Source organism: Lepidochelys kempii, chromosome 1, assembly GCF_965140265.1.
Source record: "Lepidochelys kempii isolate rLepKem1 chromosome 1, rLepKem1.hap2, whole genome shotgun sequence".
Taxonomy (NCBI): domain Eukaryota; kingdom Metazoa; phylum Chordata; order Testudines; family Cheloniidae; genus Lepidochelys; species Lepidochelys kempii.
In genome coordinates this window covers 44,842,757-44,865,098 of record NC_133256.1, presented here as the reverse complement: position 1 = coordinate 44,865,098, position 22,342 = coordinate 44,842,757, and the positions used below count along the sequence as shown (strand labels likewise).

At 40.2% G+C, this 22,342-nt stretch overlaps 2 protein-coding genes across 8 annotated transcripts in view; one reads left to right on the top strand and one right to left on the bottom strand.

Moving 5' to 3' along the window:
• FLT1 (fms related receptor tyrosine kinase 1) overlaps positions 1–11,348 on the top strand; it is a 138,800-nt gene extending 127,452 nt beyond the window's left edge. For both annotated transcript variants that reach the window (XM_073340752.1, XM_073340742.1), the window contains 6 exons: positions 1,298–1,397; positions 2,795–2,900; positions 2,994–3,136; positions 3,901–3,985; positions 4,917–5,008; positions 9,242–11,348. In XM_073340752.1, coding sequence (XP_073196853.1) covers positions 1,298–1,397; positions 2,795–2,900; positions 2,994–3,136; positions 3,901–3,985; positions 4,917–5,008; positions 9,242–9,443 — 728 coding nt within the window. In that variant the 3' untranslated portion in view covers positions 9,444–11,348. The remainder of the gene's footprint in view (positions 1–1,297; positions 1,398–2,794; positions 2,901–2,993; positions 3,137–3,900; positions 3,986–4,916; positions 5,009–9,241) is intronic.
• Positions 11,349–18,082: 6,734 nt separating this feature from the next.
• Positions 18,083–22,342, bottom strand: part of PAN3 (poly(A) specific ribonuclease subunit PAN3) — a 120,379-nt gene continuing 116,119 nt past the window's right edge. For all 6 annotated transcript variants that reach the window (XM_073340697.1, XM_073340702.1, XM_073340719.1 and 3 more), the window contains one exon: positions 18,083–21,675. In XM_073340697.1, the coding sequence (XP_073196798.1) occupies positions 21,535–21,675 (141 nt within the window). In that variant the 3' untranslated portion in view covers positions 18,083–21,534. The remainder of the gene's footprint in view (positions 21,676–22,342) is intronic.

Genomic DNA, 22,342 nt, shown 5'->3' with positions numbered 1-22,342 from the left:
GTGTGTAATTGACTTCACTGAGTCTAGGATTTGGCTCTATATGAGTTAGAATCCCCTAATTGGTTTCAACTTTTCCTTTGAGAGCAAATAAAAACCTAGTCAAAACCAAAAATGCCCCAATAAACAGAACCTCTTTAATTTCGCTGTGTTGAGATGTGCTTAAAATGACACCTTCTATTTCCACTCTTTGAAAAATCTACCAGCCACAATTATCCTTCAGCAACACAATGCCAGCACTTCACCGTTCACAGCTGCTTCCTACTTACACTCATCACTGGCCGGCACAGACGAATAAACATTGAAACAGACACTGTGGAACAAACTAGAGCACAGAATTTGAAATAAAAACAAGTGCAGGGCAATTTTTTTTAAGTGAAAACTGCAGGCTATAGAATCAATACTGAAAGGGAAACAATGACATTCAGAAGAGAAGAATCTTAACTGGGTCCAACAGAGAGACTGACACAACAGTAGAGGAAACAGTCCCAGGCTGTCCCTCATGCAATCATTGACTAGTTTGAATACACGTTGTTGGCAGTGCTGCTGACTCTGGTGGTTTTATGGCAATGTTTGGTGTTTCTTTCAAAGCCCCAGCTCCTGGTCTCAAGTAATTATTTGAAAACCTCGGCTTTCATTTTTTTAAACTAAGTTTCAAAGTCTTCTTGGTCGTGGAGAAAAGCTTGAATGACCCGAGTGTACCCTAAATGCTCTCAGAAAGCAAAGAACACAAATGTTGCTATGATTTTAGGAAAAAAATCACAATTGATAAACCAATGTCATGATTTTTTAGGCATGACTTATGCTGTGTGAACAGTTGGAGTTGGTGAGACTGTGTCTGTTAGAATTTTTAGGGCAGTATTTGTGTGTATTGAGGAATCTAACCATTCTTAGGTATGAAGAAAAGATAAATCACATTTCCTTTTATTGGGTATCTATTTTAAAACTGAATTGCTCATTTCCTTTAAATCCAGCCAAGTGCTGCTAATACTCATGGACCTGATCCTGCAAGATGTTTACACCCAGAGCCTCAAAGATATTTAGCCTTGTCAATTCCATTGGTGTCAACAGCTTGGAAAAGGGATTTCAATGGCAGTGAAGAGTCTAAAATACCTTTGAGGATCTGGGCCTAAATGCCTTTAATGTGGGTTGGCATCCATGGAAGTTGAAGGCGCTGGTGCCTTACAGGATCAGGGCCCCTGACTATGTGTTCAGTGGTATAACACTAGAACTATACATGTATAGACAATTACTCAACCTACCTTGGTCCAAGTACTGATTTGTATACTGTTACCTTTAGGTGCTTCTCCTTACCCAGGGGTGCAAATAGATGAGGACTTCTGCAGCAGATTAAAAGAAGGCACAAGGATGCGGGCCCCAGAATATGCAACATCAGAAATGTGAGTTTACTTTTCCTATATGCGGAGCCATGCAAATCCATGGATATCCACTTTATATCCATCCAAGTTTGATAATTATTAACACATCTACTTGAGAAGCACCATACAAGTGCCAAGTATTATCATTTTATTAACTTGGGCAGTAACAGTTCAAGCATCCCCCCAGCTATTCAGCTGCTGTGGACTCAACCCTTTTCTGGAGACCACCTCTAACAGTAAGGGAAGGTGAAAGGGTATCCAGGCCTTTTTAGTCCTTGGCCTCTCTGCGGTTTTCAACCGTTCTGCCAACTGTGCAGACAATTCATTAGGAATTGGACTAAAAGTGATGACTCATTTTACATAGACCACCAAATTGGTCATCAAGTGATAACAACTTTCAGTCTCTGCCTCCCTGGCTAGATGACCTAAAGATGAAAGGCTCCATACACTGTTACTAATCACCTGAGCCTTTTGGAGCCCTGATTTCATCTCAGGTAAAGATGAGAAGTGCTTTTAACAGATACAATTGACATTTAGACAATAAAGTCCTATCAGAGCATTTGGCCTATGTAATCTTTAAACAAATGCTCTGCACTTGTATTATTCATTCATCGGATACAAGTCACACCATACTCAGCCTTTTTTAAAAAAAAGCTCAAAAAACTTTAATCATGTCAGTTCTGAATGAATCACAGAAATCAGAATCCACTTTCATTCTGCACATCTGTCATTTGGGCCTCCCTCTGCAAAAGGAAATAGACTGAAGGTTTTTATGGTGCCTTGTCCGCAACCCACGTCCTGAGATCATCAACAGGACTCTAAATAGCAACACTTACAAAAAATGGCAGAAGGTGGAGTAAAAGGATACACACTAGACTTAATCCTCTCTGGAAGTGTAACCTACTGGCTAATTTTATTATCCTACTGACACTTAAGAACTTTTTTGTTGTTTCAAATATTTTATTGCAGGAAGGAAAACTAGACTTGACCAATACAAGGAAGTGAGACATTCATATGAGTCATCTTACGGTGCCTTCCATTACCAGATAATAAATGCTCTATACCATGGTTTAAAGCTGTGCTAGGAATAAAAAAATATCTTTTAGGAGCTGTTGGTTAAGTTATCCTCTGATTGCAACCTTCTCGGGTTGCTTTTCAAGACCCGTCAGTGCCCCCAAGGAGGAGTCTGTTTCTGAAGATTGGCTCTTTTCTTTTCAATAACAGTCCCTGGTAATGCCGGACATCTTCCTTGTTAAAATGCAGAAATCCTTCTGGCTTTTCCAGATTAAAGCATTATGAAGAACAATAATTAAATCCAGTGACATGACACTACCATAAAAAACCTGTTTGATATGCCCCAGTGAGGAACATATCGTGTGTTACCACAAAATGTGCTCATTTTGTTTTTATTTTCCCAGCTATCAAATCATGTTAGACTGTTGGCATGGGAACCCCAATGAAAGACCGAGATTTTCTGAACTGGTGGAAAGGTTAGGGGACCTGCTTCAAGCAAATGTGCAACAGGTACAGAACTAAATGCATCAACATATTACTGTATATATACTAGCTATACCCTGGACTGTCTTTATTGTATTAAATATATTTTTGGGTTTTTAGGATGGCAAAGACTATATCCCTTTGAATACTATCTTTACAGCAGATAGCAGATTTGCACACTCAAGTCCCACCTCAGTCAACTCTCATTTGAGTGAAGATATTTCAGTTCCAAAATCAAACTGTGAAACCACTGAAAATGTTGGGTAAGAGAAAAAATACCAAGAGGTTTTTCTTTATATTAACTATGCAGAGGAAATTTCTCCTCAGGCATGGTTTGGATTAGGATGAGAAAACCATTAAAAACCACCCTGAACTTTCTGTCCTGTCCATCATCTGACCCAAAACTTTACTTTTTTTAAAAAAAGATCACCCCTAATTTCTCTCTTCCTCCGTGGATTCCAAAATGGCACCTGGTCCTTCCCTGCCTCTCCATGAATCTCGCACTACCTCTGTATAACCCTCCAATAGCTGCCCCCACTACATTCCTTCCCATCCCCACCTGCCACTGATTTGAAATTCTACCTGCTCTGCTGTGTGCAGTGCATTCTGGGGGAGATAACCCACACATTGTCAGTTGTGGATGAGGCCCAGCAGAGGCTACTCAGGCTTCTGAGCTCGGTACTACATCTTCAAAGCTAAAGGAGTGACATATGGGCAAGGTCATGCAGAGAAGTATCTACTGGTAGACTGGGGGGAGGGGAGAGATGATAAAAGACCTGGTGAAGAGGGAAAAGGGGAAGCCTTCCCACATGGCCACTGAATCACAAGTTAATGAAGGTTTACATAGAATGGGTTTTGTATGTAAACCATTTAGCAGTCAAACAAGTTAATACATTTTAAAATATTAAAATGAAAGAACAGTCCCTATTTATGCTTTTTATGCAAAACTCATTTTATTGCATAGCTGCTGAGGTTTCCTAGAAAAAACTTCTTGATGATATCTGTCTTCTGCTTGTTTGTTGAATAGATACATAAACACCTTCAAAATGAAGCCACCCCAGAGGGTAAATACCTTTGAAGAGCTTTCATCCAAGGATATCTTTGTATTTGATGTAAGTGATACTCAGCCCAAGTACAGTGGACAATTTGTTCTTTATTCATATATTTACATTTAGTTTGTCTGTGTGTCTGTGCAGTGAAGCATTATCTGCTCTTAGAAGTTAGGTTGTTTATAAACAATATTGTAGGTGAAGAGCTGAAGAAAGCAAAATGAAGAGCATCAAGAGTTGGCCAGTATGGACCACACATTTCCATCACATGGTCTGCCACCACCTTCTCCTTTGATATGAAGGTGTAGTCAACAGAGACTAGAGAATCTGGTGCCCTGTGACCCATCTTCATCTGAGCAGCCTGAGCATGCAGAGTGGGATTTCCAGTTTTGTGGTTGCACTTCTGTATCAGTAAAGAAGAGAGCAACTGAATTCTACTCCATTTTAGGCAAGCTTGCTAGGAACCTAGTGAGCTGGCAATGAGTCCCTCTATGAGGCAAAATTTGCCTCCCCCTCCCTAAATTATTAGGCCTTGTGGAGTTGTAGAGAGGGAGATGAGAGATGGGAGCAGGGTGCAGGAAGGGTACTTATTTGAATCAAACCAAACCTCTGAAATGTTTAGGGGATGGACTGAGGTTCAGCTCCACACTCAGGTTTGCCATATCAGTTCCCGCATTCCTACTGCTGCTGTCCCATGGGCTGATCACAGGGGTGGCTAACCCAACACACCATGTTGGATTGCTATTATAGAAACAGAGCTGGACACTTCATAGGTGTTTTTGTTTAAAATGTTGCAGCCGTGTTAGTTTCATGTGTTCATTATAGCCACACAATGGGTACCCATTTTCAAAAGTAAAATAGGCACTCAGAAGCCCAGGTCTCATGGAAAATCAGCACCTAAGTTGCTTTTGAAAATTTGACCCAAAAAGAATGTGATTCTTTTAAAAATAACTTGTTTTCATTATATGCCTAATAGGGTTTTAATCTTTTTCAGGATTATCAGGCAGACAGTGGGATGGTGCTGGCTTCAGAAGAACTGAAACGCTTTACTTGGACAGAGAGCAAACAAAAGCAAACGCTTTTGGGGTCTGTGTTTCATGCCTCTTTCTTGTCCTTCACACACACACACACACACAAAATCAAAGAGAGTCTTGCATATTTTTGTGCTGAATCACACTTGACAGAACAGTCTGACACTCTGTAAATCATTTTATTGGTGATCATGCTGTGTGACTGGTTTATTTATTCAGTACCGGGGACCGGATCATCCAGGAATCTGGCAGTAAATGAAAATCAAACAAATTACAAAAGTTACCTAAAAAGAAAAGGAGGACTTGTGGCACCTTAGAGACTAACCAATTTATTAGAGCATAAGCTTTCGTGAGCTACAGCTCACGAAAGCTCATGCTCTAATAAATTGGTTAGTCTCTAAGGTGCCACAAGTCCTCCTTTTCTTTTTGCGAATACAGACTAACACGGCTGTTACTCTGAAAAAAGTTACCTAGATATATTTGCACTGCCCTCATGTGCTAGTTCTACACCTGAGGGACCAGGTGACCCAGGTCACTAATCCCGGACAGTGGTGGATGGCTGCAGGAAACAAATTCCAAAGATGATGGCCTTTTGCTGACAATGACTTGCTGTTGGTCCTAGAAGTTCTCAGCAGGCACCAAATGCACCCAGCAGATATTCATCTAACAATGCTTGTTTTTGCCCTTCTCTTACATGAATCAGCTAAGCATAACCCATTTAAGAGCCATAGGCTCAGGATGCTCAAGTGGCAACTTTACAATAGATGGATGTGAGGGCCTCATTTCTCTTCCTGCTTTTAAGCACTTTAATATATTGGCCACCTTCCTCTGCCTAATTCCTGACAGCTGCCTGAGAGGGGAACAAGGGCTGTCTATTAAATGTACTGTACTAACATGACCTAGTTCTAGACGAGGAATGTTTATTTTCTCAGTTACGGGTAGGGGTTCCTCAGTTCCAGGGCGGTTATAAGACTGAAAGTCTCAGACTGGTTTCAATTCCCAGGTTAAGGCAAGTTCACAGTATGGAGGCTGTGCTGACCCGAGTGATCATTCATTTTGTTCTGACAATAAGTTACAGCCATCATGCCATCTTGATTGTGCTGGATTGGTCACACTGACTGACGACTGTGGCGTATGGTATGGGGGATCTGAGCAGCCACAGATGATAAAGTTCTTGGTCAAGATCTAAAATGATTTACTTATAGGAAAATTTCAGTGATTAGCTATATTACTTTAGCTGAGCGTGCGGGTCTACATACACACAGAATACTGATGATGTAGTGGAAAGGTTCTATTGGCAAGAATTTGAAATGGAAGAATCACTTACGAGTGCTAAAGCCAAGGGCTATGCAGGTCATTCTAATAAAGTGGCCATAAAATCTTAATAACTGAATCAATCCCTCATATGTTCTGCCCATGGACACGTGTTACAGATTTTTAAAGAAAAATTTAAGGCACTCATTTTGAGATGATTTCTTGTATCCTTTCAATTGAAAAGCCATGTATAACAATACATATGGACTGTGCAAGGCTCAGTAGAACAAAATGGCTCTAAAAATGACCTAAAATAGCTTTTCTTTAAACAAACATGCCATTTTTAAAGTCTGATATCTTGTGACATTCCAGGGCTAGCAGCAAGTGCTACTTGTCTCTGTGAAGCCTAGAAATCTCCCTTCTTTAATGGCATAAAGCTCTTGTTTCTAAGACTATGATTGGTGCAAGGCTACATATTGCTCTTCAGGACAGTGTCATTTTGCAAAAAAGTTACAGTTGCAGAAGAGAAGAGAATGTCTTGGTGGCAAATTGACTTTTAGAAATGGTGGCTGTTCGGAGAATGTGAGAATAAGTCCTAAAGGGAGCTAGATTAGTTAGCAGAGAACAGGTGAGGCTGTCAAAACCGTATGATAAAAGCAATCTGTAACAGTGTTATGCTGGAAGATGTTAGTAGCTGCTATCAAGCGGGTCTTCAATATATAAACAATCACAGACCTGATTAAAGCTGATGGATGTGCTAAACCCCCTTTCCTTCAAGCTAAATGGAAGGAACAGTTAAATGCCACTTTATGTAGTGATAGCTGGAAACAATAGGTTACTCCTCAAGGCACTGGGCCACATGGTGAAGCCTGAGCAGGGCAAGCCATGTGATCTGAGGGGTTTCCTTAGGTCTGGTGGTAAACACAGGAGCTAGAGGATTGGTTGCAGGGTGTGCTTGAGAGGCAGAAAATGAAGGGAAAGCCAGCAGACAGCAAGAAGCAAGAGAAATGGTCAAAAGCATGGCCCTGAGAAGGCACAGCGAGCCAGAGCTCCATGGAGATGGAACTGATCAGAGTGGGAAGACTTGGAGATAAGGAAAGTACCTGCTGTTTGATTGCTGTTTCCTACTTTGTTCAGGAAATAGGACTTTGTGTACAGTCCTTGTAAATAAATAGGATTGCATCAAAGGAATATTTGATTCCATCATCAGTTCCATCACAACTCTGCAAGGCCTCAAATATTGGCTAACCACTCAGGTCAAAAGGGAAAACTGTAGTGTCACACTGCACTGGTCATATTGTGCTGAAGGTCTTGGACTCATAAGTGCAGTAACAGAAAGAAAAAATTGAGGCCACTAGAGATATAGAAAAATTAATTATTTTGATTTAAGACTTCCAAGGACACATGGTCATTTAGATCACAATATTCTACTACCAGCTTCAGAAGAACTAAGTATGCCTTTATAAATGCCCTCCTAAGAGGTTGGAAACCTTCTAATTGAAATCATTTAACTGGAATTCTCTAGCTCTGAAGACTAGAGCAAGCTAAAATTCCAAGCCAGAGAAAGCAGCTCACCTAAAGCAAGTTTCTAAGCTAAAATAAACTTTGAGCCGTATTAAACTCCTAAATTGGAATAAGTTCCTCAAAGCTATAACAGAGACCTTTACTGAATTAAGCCTCCCAAACTAGCATGTCCCTCAGAACCAAAACAGGCCCTTCCCTAGGCAAAAGCCCCAGTATAGCCCCAGCTACTCAGGATAAGCAAACACTTCCTCCCTAGACTAATCTCCCAGAAAGGAGTGAATGCCTCATCTCTGAAGGAAGATTTATAGTTCCTTAGCCCCACCCCCAACAGGTTCTGGCCAATTAGCCCTCTTCACCTGACTCAAAATGGTGTCTCAGCACCAACAGACAGAATTTTCTGACTACCTTTTCCTCAGATAAAAATAGCTAGGGCTTTATTGTTTATAGTAAAGGTAGTTAGTTGGGGGAGCTTAGTCTTGGCAGGGGTTTGTTTCAGCCCTCAGGGGCTATTTCAGCTGAGGAGTTTAATGCAATTCATAAATGTATGATAGCTTAGAAGTTACCAATGCTTATGATTTTATGGTAAATCTTGTAATATTTGATGCTTTTCCTAATGCCCTAGACCCTGGATCATACAGACATGCTGGAATATTTGCTTTCTTCTTCTTCTTCTTTTTTTTTTAAGGTAAATAATCCTTATGCCTGTAGGGAGAAAATACTTTAAAATTTGACCCTGAAAGGTGTAAAAGCCAGAAAAAGAACCTCCTTTAGAAGTTTAGGGGCATCAGATAGTAGGGGTTCCATCGCGCCTTGGGAACATGTCCCTTGGAAAACATATGTCCTATGGCTCAAAATGTAAGAATTTGTAGAATCCAACAGGAGCTGTTGCCCCTCAGCTCCCCAAATAAGAAATGCCTTGTGCTACATATAGAGGTTTTGGTGCTTCATTTTTCTTTCAAAGATCTTATTGCCTAAATACAAATTTAAAAGTTTCCTAAAAGCTCTAACCAATGGCTGGGAGGTTTCTTCCCTGGGAATCTAGCATGGTAGCTGTGAGGGGGAAGTGCATGACTTCTTAGAAACTTACTCTTAGGACTCGAAATAACCCTTTTGAGTCCTGACCATTTAAAATAAGGTAACTGGAGGGTAAGGACACAAAATAAGGCAAACACTAACTTCCTTGGAGTGCTCCGGTGATAGGCTCAGTGTCTTATCACTCTTGTGAATGGTATCACATGAAATGCAGCCCAAGTTAAGAGTGATCAAATGTTATCCCATGACTACATGGTGGCCTAAATGCAGAGCTGGTCCCATGTATTTTGATGAAGTACTTGGGAGGCACAAATTCCCTTGAGTGTACACAATCCCAGTCAATCCCTACAACACTGTGCTTGCCGCCACCACCAATGAATGGGGCTGTTTCCTTCTATGCTGTCTCATTCAATTCACTAAATAATCTTAGATCCCCTCCCGCCCCATGCATTGAAAGTGACACTGCTCTGTTTTACAGTCTGAAAGCTGCCAGCAGGAGCAAGGAATCCATTCTTTCTGGAATGACCAGGCCGAGTTTCTGCAGTTCCAGCTGTGGCCACCTCAGTGAAGCTAGTTGGAGATTTCCTTACGGTAACATAGTGCTGGAAAAAATGAGAGCATGCCGTTCTCCTCCTCCTGATTACAGTTCACTGGGGTTTTATTCCCCCCCACCTGTTTAAGAAGTTCTGCGCAAAGATTCAGATGCGTATTTTAACCTGAACCAGCTTTTCCTAAACACTGTCAGTTCAAAAGCTTCTACTTGAAACAGCTGCTGTTTGTGTGATCTTAAAAGCTTTCTTTCTGCCCACCCCCCACCAGGCATTGACTTAAACTCAGATGACCTGCTTTTCTACAGACAGCACGAAGTGTGATGTCTGCGTTTAAAATGAAGTAGGGCACCAGTGCTAAGGGCCCAGCTTTCTCAAGTACCGAATCTCTGTAGCTCTCCTAACAGTTAATGGGAGCTCTGTACCTTAGATGACTGTTCCCTAATGTTCATGTACAAGACCCCCACTTCAGTTTCTGGTCCCTGGTAAGGGATTGGAGTCTCATGGAAGCAGCATGCCCTGCCCCACAGCAAGGGTGGCCTTCTGTCACTTAACATAATCCATTCTCAATTCAGATTCAGGAATAGCTGTGAGATCTGAAAACAAGAATACAGTTCCATTCTCCTCAGGCAAAAAGATCAGGGCAGTACAGTACCTTTAATGCTGAGGGAGTCAACAGTGGGCAAGAAACTGGGTGCGATCATCAAGGTTACACTGCAAGGCAGGCCCATTGGAATCTGGGCCCCGTGGACTGAGAGATCCCAGTGCAGTAGTGAGGGGAAAGCAAGTGGGAGAAAACAAGTCTACCTGTGTGGGACTGGGAGTAGGAGAAAGGGCCCACTTCCTGGAGGTCAGGATATACAGCTTCTGCTTATAGAAGTTTGAGGGAGGATTAATGCCTTGATGAATAATGGCATTCTGGTAGATCAGGATTTAGTTTTAATCCATTCTTAGACCATAAGAGAACTGAAGGCCTCCCTGGGCCCAGGAATTTCTACACACACCACAAAATGCAGTTGTCAAGAATACATAGAGATGAAAAATCTGGGACCGAAATAATGAAAATTACAGATTAATTAGAAGCGTTTTCAAGCTTGATGGGGCACTAGTTAAAGTGCAACCTTCAAGAAGATTTGCTTGGTCTCCCCAAGAATGTGCACTGGAAATTATTTTAGTTAGAGATATTTAAGTCAAGTTTTGTCTACACTACCTACTGGACCGTCTAACATATTGTACTGATTGCTGACTGAGTCCCATAACTAACAATATGCCAGGATGGCCAGTAAGATCTACATATTACTAAACTGAACAAATGTTTATTAGATGCCTTGCAAGGGTTCCTAACACATAACTCACCATATAATCCTTTGGGAGGCTATGGTGACTCTTCTATACATGCACAGTTGACTTTCAAATTTACTTAACGGTATTGGTGTACAGCAGCAAAATTTGGTAATTTGTTGGTAATTTGCATCAGACACCAGGTATATTGACTGAGAAGAGAAACAGATAGTCTTAGTTTTAAAAGCTATAAAGATGCACTATCCCCCTTCATCTTCGTATGCAATATTAATGTAAAAAAAGGCCTTGGATAAAGCTTACCCTATTAAAGGTTGGGAGAGGTAGAAAATCCCCTTCTGCCAATTTGAGGAAAAGCAGCCACATACAGAGCCCTAGAGTGAGCTGTTTGCAGTAGGCTATTGAAGAATGCTCTGGATACACTTCAACTGGCATCCATCTTAACTGAGGGGACCATTAATTCTAACTATGACCCATTTGCTCGGTCTCTTGCTGGTGGAGCAGAATTTATCTTGATCCATACCTATGGGTGATCCACAAAATGTTTCCCCCTTTCAATCCAGCCAAAATAATTATTCACAGATAGTGCATCTCTAGAGGAGTGTGTTGCACACTGTACATTTATAAATATGCTTTTTGTGCATAAATATTTAAGAAAACATATTAAGATTACTTTTATATGAACTTTACTAAAAATTTCTTTGGATGTGAATAACACACTTACATCTTACATTTCTTATCTTTTTATATCAAATGTATTTTAATTGCTAAATTCACATAATAAACAAGTTCTGAATTTTGCTTGGTTAATTAACTAAATACATGGGTCAAAGCTTCTGGAAAAGACATCTCTTACTATTAGGCACAATTCAGACATCTCGGTGGAGATAGTTTTGCTCGCCCAGATTTGCTCACAGCTGAGTGGTCACATGGGAAGACAGTGACTGCCTGTAAGAGTTCACAGTCTTGTAAGGCAAAAAGTGGATGGGGAGGGGTGATGGACACTTGCAGTGTTCCTAATGTTTTGTGTAAATAAAGTGAAATTCATTGAATACATTGAACCTGATGGATTGCCCATACCTAGAGGCCCAGTGGAGCTCTGTGCTCATACAAGGATGGCAAGCTCTCTCCTTTTTCCTCCTCTCCCACAAACCTGTTGAATCTCCTTGCATCTGTGGGAAGGGAAGGGGACAGTGATGATGGCTGCTCTTCATAGCATCATTCCTCTCTGATACAAGTTTCAGGTTAATGCTCAGCTAACATCCCCAGTAGTGTGGTGTCTATGTGCACAATCCATGCATTGCCTGCCTCAAATTCCTTTCTACAAGAATATGAAAGACCTGAATACGACTTCCTGACTAAATGACACCCTCCACACAGTATGAACCTCACATGCATTGTACAGGAATTGATGCTTCACACTCAAGCCCACCTGACTCCATTTTAATACTTCATGCTGGGAGATTATTATTGAGTTTGATATTAGGTCTTGTACTTCTTAAAACTTAGAGACCGTTGGACCCAAGCTGCTGTGGGGAGGGGTACTTTTAGCTAGTGGGGTCACCCATTCAGTATCCTGGCTGGCCTCTACAAACTTTGGTCTTCAGCTGTAGATATGGTGGTTCCTAAATACCACCTTTACTTGCACTGTTTGTCACCTTTGTATGTATCTAGATGATCTACCACAATAAAACTGGAAGAAAGGCAGCTATGGGGCTGGTGCAAAAACCATATTCTGAAAGTGATGAGACATGAGGTGTTCTAATGTCATCATGAGGGGAATGGAAGGAACAGTGACTTTCTTCTCTGCCATAGCATAGAATCATAGACATGTAGGGCTGGGAGGGAATATGAAGCCATCCACTTTATCCCCCCACGCTGAGGCAGGGCCAAATCCACCTAGATTATCCCTGAAAGGTGTTTGGAAAATTTTAACAGGTTAAACAATGAGGGGGATTTCACACTCTCCTTTGGTAACCTATTCCAGGCTGTATAGTTAGCAATTTTTTCCTAACATCTAACTTAAATCTCCCTTGCTGCAGCTTAAGCCCATTTCTTCTTGTCCCACCTTCAGTGGACATGATGAACAATTGACCAGCATCTTCTTTATAACCACCCTTGCTGGTTGAAGACGATCCCAGCCCCTCTCAGCTTCTCGTCTCAAGATTAAAGAGGCTCAGTTTTTTAACAGGTTTTTCTAAAACCTTTTATCATTTTTGTTGCTCTCTGTTGGGCTCTCTCCCATTTGACCCAATTTTAAAGTGCGGTGCTCAAAATGGATACAATACTCCAATAGAGGCCACATAAGCGCATATCCGAAGTGCTGATCATTATACCTGCCCCAGAGCGTCCAGTAAATTCAGGTTACCTGCCCAATGGAGCGTTCCTTGGTACGGAGAGTCTCAGCACTTGAGGACTATGTTCTGGAAATGACTGCTCAGATGTGGGCCAGATGGATAGCTAATGAGGCACCATATTCCTATAAGGAATAGAGAAGGACAAAAGCAAGGTCTTACTCGCTGGCTGATAGCCAGGAAGAGAACTGATTGTGATGGAGGTTTGGGTTATAAACTGGCATGATGGCTCTCTTGGACAATAAAACATGAGCCTACAAGGGGTAGATGATATTACTGGGTAGGGTGCAAGAATCCCTCAAATTATTAAATCCCCTGATCAGGGGCTGGTCACTCTTGCCAATTACTGCCTTGCTCTCTAATCCCCCCATTTATAGGAAAAAAATGAGGCTGTGATGAAGCAGCTTTGGAATTTTCTAAACTTTTGACCATTTTCAGGAGTAGCTGGAGTAGAAAGTACTGGTCCATGACTTCCTAGTGATGAATGAATGAATGAATGAATATCCAGGGCTCATGTTTATTATTTTAGACCCACCAGCCCTCTTTGTCACCTGAAGGGGTGGTGGCACAGTGGTGGATCCTTGCCAGAATAGGGATTACAGCTGAGTAGCTCTGTTCTTCTGAGGGAGTGGATCAAAGAAGAGCACTGAGCAATTTTTCTGCCCTGGGAGTTCTCACCTGGGATTTTATTTTTATTACCTCGGCTGTTCAACCTGCATATGAAGTGGCAAGAGGAGACAGAGGGATGGGTCAGGCTGCAGTACTGCTATTGTACAGCGAACAACTCTACAGCCTTTTAATTGGCTCTGAAGGGCAGGGACACTTCGTCCCCTTTTCCAACCTATGCCAGAGATTGGGGGATGAAAGCTAGTCAACTGAAGCTCAGCGTAGCCAAGACTGAACTAATAGCACCGAAGAGAGTTTGTGGGGAGCAGTAGGTGGAGTAAGTGGCAGACACTGAAGAAGTTAACGACTGCCCATCTGGGAGCTGGCCACTTCCCATGCCTCAGCTCCAGCTGAGAGACCTTGTTGGAGCCTTCACTGCTTTTGGGTGGCTGAGCAGCAGCAATGGGCAAGGAACTCTTGCCAGGCAGGCTGTGATTTGTGTTCGAATTTGTACTGACCACAGCCCTCTATTAATATCTTTACACATTACCCTTCAAAATACCCACATTTTAATGGGTGCAACATGCAGGCGGCCAGCATCCCAGGGAGACATCCAACACAGAGCCTATTATACCTCCACTTAAGCAAAGGCAATGGGGTTCAGTTTGTTTCTGGCAATTCACAGTGTGGGGTTTGTGCTGTTCCCTGACCATTGAGCTCAAAGAAACCTTGAACTGCCTTAAAATTCAGAAGTGGGGGTGGAGGAAAGGTAAACGGACTTCTGTAACTCACTTTTCCTCTTTGTCTATCAGCAGCTGCGAGATCTCTCTGCAAGCACATCTAACCCAATCACTTCATTCAGGCTGGGAAGGTGGGATGAACCAAGGTCTACAATTCTTTTCAGTTGGAGGCATTTAGCCATTTTTACTACCCTATGTAGCACACAGAGAGCTACCGAGGAAAAATTTTGCACCTTTCAATCCTGCTTTTTTCTGTTTGACAGCCACTAGTGTCTTCTAGCTTTTATTACACATTCCTGAAAGGAAAGCAGTTTTAGCCCCATTTGCCTGTTAGTTATTAAATAAGGACAGCAATCATGGTATAAAATATTGATAGTTTATTTTCAAACAATTCAAGAATTTTTAACTATTTAAAATTTCTTTCAGGGTGAAAAACACCTACCCTACCTATCACTGAGCCAGGTTGTCAAACTAACTCTACAAAATTCCATAATTAACTTTAGAAATCCAGGCAGATGAGTGAGGTGATGTTTTATATTTTTTATTTTTGGGGGTGGGGTGGGAGGGCGGGCAGGTGGGGGGGAGAAACACATACACATATGCTGGAATAAAGAAAAGGAACCAAAAGTGTCTGCTTCCCAGGTGTAAAGTGATGATTTGAGATTATACCACTGACAGCATTTAGGGTGCTACATAAAAAAAAAAAAAAAAAAAATATGGAGATGGCTAGAGAATTACAGGAGAAGTTTAAAACTGGTCAAAAAGGTAAAACACACAGGAGCCCGTTTCACATTAACAATCTCAATGCTTAAATTCCCCACAAAAAACTAGACAGCGAAGTGGTCTAGTCAGTGAGATAAAAGTAAATCAGCAGCTGTCTTGCATGTGGTTTGCTCAAGCTGGGAGAAGAGCAAAGAACTGCAGAGGAATCTAAGTTTAGTGAACGGGCATTACAATCAATATTAAGCTCATTGTTGGCAAATGCACATTGGAGGCAACAATTTGGGCTATTCACACACCTTACTATGCTAAATTAACTATCAGCTCAGGAAAGAGTCCTAGGAATTGTGGACAGCTCAGTTGAGACCAGTTATCAATATGCAGTCGGAGGGCAAAAAGGAAACTTATTATGCATAAGGAATAGGCTGGAGAATATGGAAAATGCTATTATGTAAATTATTATGCTATTATGTAAATCAGTAACAACCTCACCTGGAATACTGTGTTCCACTAAAAAAAACAAACAAAAAAACAACCACATGAAGAAACAGGTGGTTGGTTCAATGCTGGGTTCCAAGAATAATTAAGTACATGAAACAATTTCATATGAAGAAAGATTGAAAAGACGATGCGCGTTTGCCATGGAGAAGGGAACCGGAGATTGAGGCCACAGTTTAGCAGGATGCAGAAACAGATTGGACATTTAGATGGAACAAAGAATAGCTTTTTCACCCTTTAAATTAGTTTTGGAAAGGATATAAGACCTCATGCTTCAAGGCTTAAACAAACTTCTAACTAATGGGGGTTAGCAAGAAACCTTCCCTGAGGGACAGGGTTTTCCCTTGACAGCCTACTGCAGGGTTTCTTGTACCTTCCTTTGAAGCAGCTGGTACCAGCCACTGTTAGTAACAGGATACTGGACTAGATTGACTAAGTGGTCTAATGCAGCATGTCAGCACCTCTGAACAAATGTATGAAAGCAGGCTAGTACTGAACTGAAGGAGAAAGGCTGTGTACTACTGTTCTTGTTACACCTGGCTAGCCCAAGAACTTCACATTTATCAGCAGTAAAGTCATAAAATGTTCTTATCCACATGGAAAGTAGTAATAGTGCAGGGGAGTGGTGTATATTTACAATCTTCTATCTTACTTCCTCCTCCCACATCCAATAAAACAGTTTAATTTGGCCACAGTATGATTTAATTTGAAGAGAAATGGGCTCACTACATCCTTGAAAGCCACACAGTGAGGATAATACTGTCTGAATAAAAAGCAAGATTAAAGTATAGAAACCAAAATGCTAAATCCACTCCATCTTGAATATTTCTCAATTCTTTCACTGGCTCTTACTGCTAATGTTTAGACTAGCTAGGCCTCTAGGTGGAAGGTTGCTGGAGACAATCTAATTTTTAGTGGGGAGTAAGGGCACAGCACTAGTTATATAATCATAGGACCCTAGTAGTGTTGTTCTCTTATTCCATCCAGTTGTTCATTAAATTTTAGAGGCAGCAAAAGGGGTAAATAGTATGGTTAATAGTTTTAAAAAGTATGGGCTGGATGAATGGATTATAAGGTACATAAAAAGCTGGCTAGATTGTCGGGCTCAACAGGTAGTGATCAATGGCTCGATGCCTAGTTGGCAGCTGGTATCAAGCGGAGTACCCCAGGGGTTGGTCCTAGGGCCGCTTGTGTTCAACATCTTTATTAATGATCTGGATGATGGGATGAATTGCATCCTCAGCAAGTTTGCAGATGACACTAAGCTGAGGGGAGAGGTAGATATGTTGGAGGGTAGGGATAGGGTCCAGAGTGAGCAAGACAAATTGGAGGATTGGGCCAAAAGAAATCTGATGAGGTTCAATAAGGATAAGTGCAGAGTCCTGCACTTAGGATGGAAGAATCCCATGCACTGCTACAGGCTGGGGCCCAACTAGCTAAGCAGCAGTTCTGCAGAAAAGGACCTGGGGATTACAGTGGATGAGACGCTGGATGTGAGTCAGCAGTGTGCTCTTGTTGCCAAGAATGCTAACGGCATTTTAGGCTGCATGAGTAGGAGCACTGCCAGCAGACTGAGGGAAGTGATTCTTCTCCTCTATTCGGCACTGGTGAGGCCACACCTGGAGGATAAAAAGTCTTGTACCTACTACTGTGCATTAAGGATTTAAAGTAGAATACTAATATAATAACTAACATAGGCTAGCAGTGGCACAAATTACTGAAGCATTTGTGGCTACCTACAACAGGTTCTCAAATGAACGTTGCTCATTTCTACAGCAATTCCGCTAATTCAAACTCAAGTACGGACAGAATAATTCTGAAGATTGCTTACTGACCATTCATTTTTCAAGTATGCTAGAAAAACATTCCACACATTTTCCACCTTTCCTTGGAGTTCAGACATGAGATATGCCCAAGAAGGTGCACTGCTGCATTATGGTAGTCAGTCAAAGAGCTGATTTTAGGTTTTGTTTCACGTTACTTAAAAATTCATGCTCTGGTTGTTACAAAAAAATAAAAAGGAGGACTTGTGGCACTGTAGAGACTAACAAGTTTATTAGAGCATAAGTTTCTGTGAGCTACAGCTCACTTAAATTGGTTAGTCTCTGTGGTGCCACAAGTACTCCTTTTCTTTTTACGGATACAGACTAACACGGCTGCTACTCTGAAATGAAAAATACAGTTTTTCAAAAACAAATCATCCAGGTTCAGACTGAAAGTGCATTCAAATTGTCACCACGGGACACTTGTGGATGGGTGCATAACAAATATATCTAAGTATTACTCCAGTTTTACCAAAAATGTCTTGCATGACTGGATTCTGCAAGGTATTGACCAGTGTTGCTATGTGCATTCTGGAACAGACAAGACATGGGTGTACTCCTATAGCAGTATGTGGTCTTTCAACACAGTTCTTTTCTTAAATGTAAATTATAAAGTTTACCATATAGAAAACTGCTTCCTACCTTCTGAGCTTTTGAGGAGAGTGCACCAAGCAAGCTTGCTGCAGTTTTATTTTAGTCATATATGCAAAATAAACTTTCTAAAGCAATAATGCAATTTAAGGGACCAACAGTCCAGAGTAAGTTTATGCAAGGAAAAAAACAAAGATATTGACAATTTCACATGTATTTTACAAAATTTTCATGACTTTACAATTACATAAACATGTGGCATGGGCGGGTGTGGGTACAGAGGACTTTACCCCACCAGTAAGTCACTTTTGCTGGTTAACAATACAGAACAAATAATTCTGGGCATCAAAGAGGTCAGTTATCCCATGTGTAATTTTCAGAGAAGCTAACATACATATGTGTCATTGGACAAGAGAGCTCAATAAACATGGATGTAAAGGTATTTTTAATACAGTTTCTCAGAATTAGGGCTAATCTAGTAATGTGGACCTGATTTAATACAAGCAAAAAGGAGCTACTACTTTGTCTTGGAAGTTAAGGAAATGCACATTACTATGTCTAGCACAGTATCTAGAAATCGTAGGCCATGTGAGTTACTGTAAGTGATAAACATTAAACGCAGTTTGCAAGTCATGACTGTTACAACCCTGTGCTGGAGTCATTTACAGACTGAAATACAAAAGGGATATGATGGAATGCAATATACTTCCAATACTTAATATGTGAAAAGCACTACTCAACTACAGCACTCAGCATGCTCAAAAGAAGGCTACGTTATTTCTGGTATTCTTTATTAAAAATACTGCTGTACACATGAAGAATGAAAACAGGATTAAAGATGGATAACATATATTGGGATCATGACAGAACTTAACATACTGGTGCTTTTTAGGGGAAGCTGTTGACATCTGAATTACTGAAACAGGGGACAAACCAAAAAAACCAAAACATAGGTACCCCCCAAAAAACTTTTACAGTGTAGTAAATACACAGACAGAATTTAAAACAGGTACAAAAATTAAAATGACCAACATCACATGATTTCAAAGGTTGCCCTTTCTGTGCTTTTAGCTGTAAAGATAGGAAGATCACAATAATTTCCCACATGGAAGGGTATGTCCTGGGTGGTTTTTGTTTTTTTTTAAAAATATACACATACAGCTCTTCTTCGGAATGGAAGAGAGATTATAACTTTAGGACAACCTTCTTAATGGAATTAAAATGCGGTAGAAGGGCTCTCCCCAAAAACACCCAAGCAGAACTTCAGACTGTTCAAATCATTCCCAAATATGGACCAAATGAAATAAATAGAAAACAAAGCTCAACAATTATTTGTTTTATGTATTACCTGACACCAAATGTTTTCTGGCTGACATTAGTTACTTATGAAAACTTAATAGCTGTCTCCTTTTTTTTTTTAAACCAAGTCCTGAGGTTACTAGGGGCTGAAGCAAACTGAATTATGTAAATACATGCAAGTTTGCATTCTAGACTTGTCTCACAGAGGATGGTTTGCTGGTCTAGGAAGGATGAGAATTCAAGCCCTATTTTACCCCTGCCTTAACTTTCACAAAATATTGGTCCACAAATTAAATTTTCCAAAGGTTCCCAAACCCCACAACTGAACAGATGATCCCCTTTCATTTTCAAAGAAAACAATACCGGAAAAAACCTCAGCCCGCTTATAAATTAAGCATTTCATATTTCTTCTAGAATACAAGTACTTCTTTTTTGTACAAAAGAATTACAATATGATTTGTCAAAAAACATATAAAAGACAGCTGCTCTTCCTCAAATACATGAGCTAATGATAAAAGACTGTTTTGCATGTTCACTTCTCAAAGTTCCCGTTCCTTTTACATTAAAAAGAACAATATTGTGGCAATTGTTATCCTTTGAATATTAAACGTTATGTTCCTTTTAAAATTCATTCAGATCAAATGCAACAATAATTGATTTTTAAACTCAACAACTGATGCTACCAAATGCGGACTCAACCACATTTTCTAAAATATGTAAAGCACGGTCCCTAGTCTTCAGAGCTTCCGATGTGAAAAGAGTTGCTTTTCTTGATGCAAGTCTCAAGGCGGAGAATCATTTTAAAGCTTATAAAAGTGAACAGAGAAATATTAAAAACTTCTCTGAAAACTACAAATATTGAGAATTATTAAAATTGATGTCAGTAACATCAGCTGCAAGTGCTTAGAGTCTGTCCTGACCTTTTGAGTTTCCACATTTTCTTCATGGTGAGCACCCAGTGCTATTAAAATATTCAGTGCTGGGAAAGGATAGATACAGTCTTCACTACTGCTTTACGAAAGGAAATTCCTACATATTTGGCAGTCTTCAATATCAAAGTGTAGCTGTTTATCTTTTACTATAAATCCCAGGAATACCCAAGTTTGGAGACACAACTGCATGTCCAAATATTAGAAAGTTAATTGAGGAGGAAAATTCCAGACTGAATTACTTCAGGAATATTCATGTGTTGAGTATTATCAAAAGTAATATTACTTTGGGCTAAGCAGTGACTGCAAAGGCACAGCAGATCATTATCCCTCCAGATTCAGGTTGTAAAACTTCAAAAGCTCTTGATGCCAGACAACTGCTGTGTTTAGTTAATCTTCTTAACAGTGTCTTTGTTTCTGTATCCAGTGTAGAGTACCATAATAAAGCTGTGGTTCAAAGAACAGAACTTTATACAAAAATTATACTGTAAATAACCTAAAGTAATACACTCCTGAAACTTCAGGCATTTAACACAATTTCTTTAAAAAAATTCTGTTAAAAAAATTGCATAAATGTAAATGCAGCTGACTAGCAGGAAAACATACAAACAGTTTTTAAAGGCGTTGGTTGTGTTTAGAGCAAATTTGATATGCCCCTTAAATTATAGGTGTTTCAAAGGTTGCTATTTTGTCACGTTGCTTAGACAAGGCTTAAATGAGAGGGGATTTTATACATGTCAATTCACTGATACTTGATTTTTTTTTTTTTTTTTTAAATATGCATCTTCTGGTTGGTTTGTTAACTAACTGTGGGTGGCATACAGAGCTCGCATACAACACACTTTTACAGAGATTACAAACTAAACTCTCATTTATAGAGCACAATTTCTATGAAATTATTTCCCTGGTCCTTTATGCTATTCTGGGTGCAAATAATATCAAAATGAATAAATTGAGCAATATCCTCAGTGACAAAAATGTATCCCAGAAATGTCCTTGCAAAGAGTTTCCCTTAATAAGTATACAATGTGGCAAAACATCAGAGATCAGAAAAGTCTTAAAAAAATTAAAATTAGTGCATATACAAGTGGAAAAAATAAAAGCAGGAACATCATGCACCTGATGTGTTCCTTAATCTAAAATAAATTCTTCACAGATAAAGCCTCCAATGGCAGCCATAGCTCTAGGATAAATGAAACATTCTTCCCTTCAAGTAACAGTGTACCTGACTGAAGTGCAAGCAGCTTTGCTCATCTCCTGTTTGTTTCCCAAATGTGAAATGAGATGACAACAATAATTCAGCTGTAGTGCAATTTGCTATTGGTTAAGTTCCTCAGCAATGTCCTGCATGCTTTCAGCAAATACTACAACTGACCATTTGCGGCTGCAATTAGTTCTTGAAAAGTATTTTCAAAGCAGCGTTTTAAATCGCTGTAAGTTACCACAAGGACACTCTTCTCGTCTCTGGAAATGAGGCTTATTTTTTCTGGCACACCAGCATCTAACTGTAACAAGAATGCAAAAGATAAAATGTGACAAATGGCAGTACAATCATTTTCTTAAACACAAAACCTATGAGGTTTTTAGCAAGCTTGTGAGAGTGTGATTCACAGAAAGGGCAAGGTTTTTCTCTTTCAACATATACAACCTGTTAAACATTTTCAAACCTGTGATTAGTCAACTCAAATCTGACCCTGCATCAGATTAATGGTCAAGAACCACAAGTTAAAAAAACATTGCAGAAGAAGAAGGGAACTTGGTCCAACCCTTCTGAAATACCACTCCCCTTAAAACAACCAAGCAAGCTAGGGAGGGATAATCTCTATATAGGCCTGAGCCACATCACTGAATTTCTGTGCAAGTTACGGGACATGTTCATCAAATGGACCAGTTAGGAGGGATGGATCTTCAGCCATTTTAAACAAAACTACAGGAAGTATCAGCATCTGAGCAATTTTGGCTGCCTAGTCCTGTGCTCTGTAATAGCTGAAACTTTAACTTCCGAATTCAAACTGGCTAGTGGCCAGTGAAGGTGGGAACAAAATTAACTAGCTGAAGTTTTGTTAGGCAGTATCCTTTTTCTCAGTCTAGAATGCAGACATTATCTAATTTTGATCTCTGACAGACAGTTAATACAGGCTGTCAGTCAGTCAGAAGAAAAACAAACTTTTT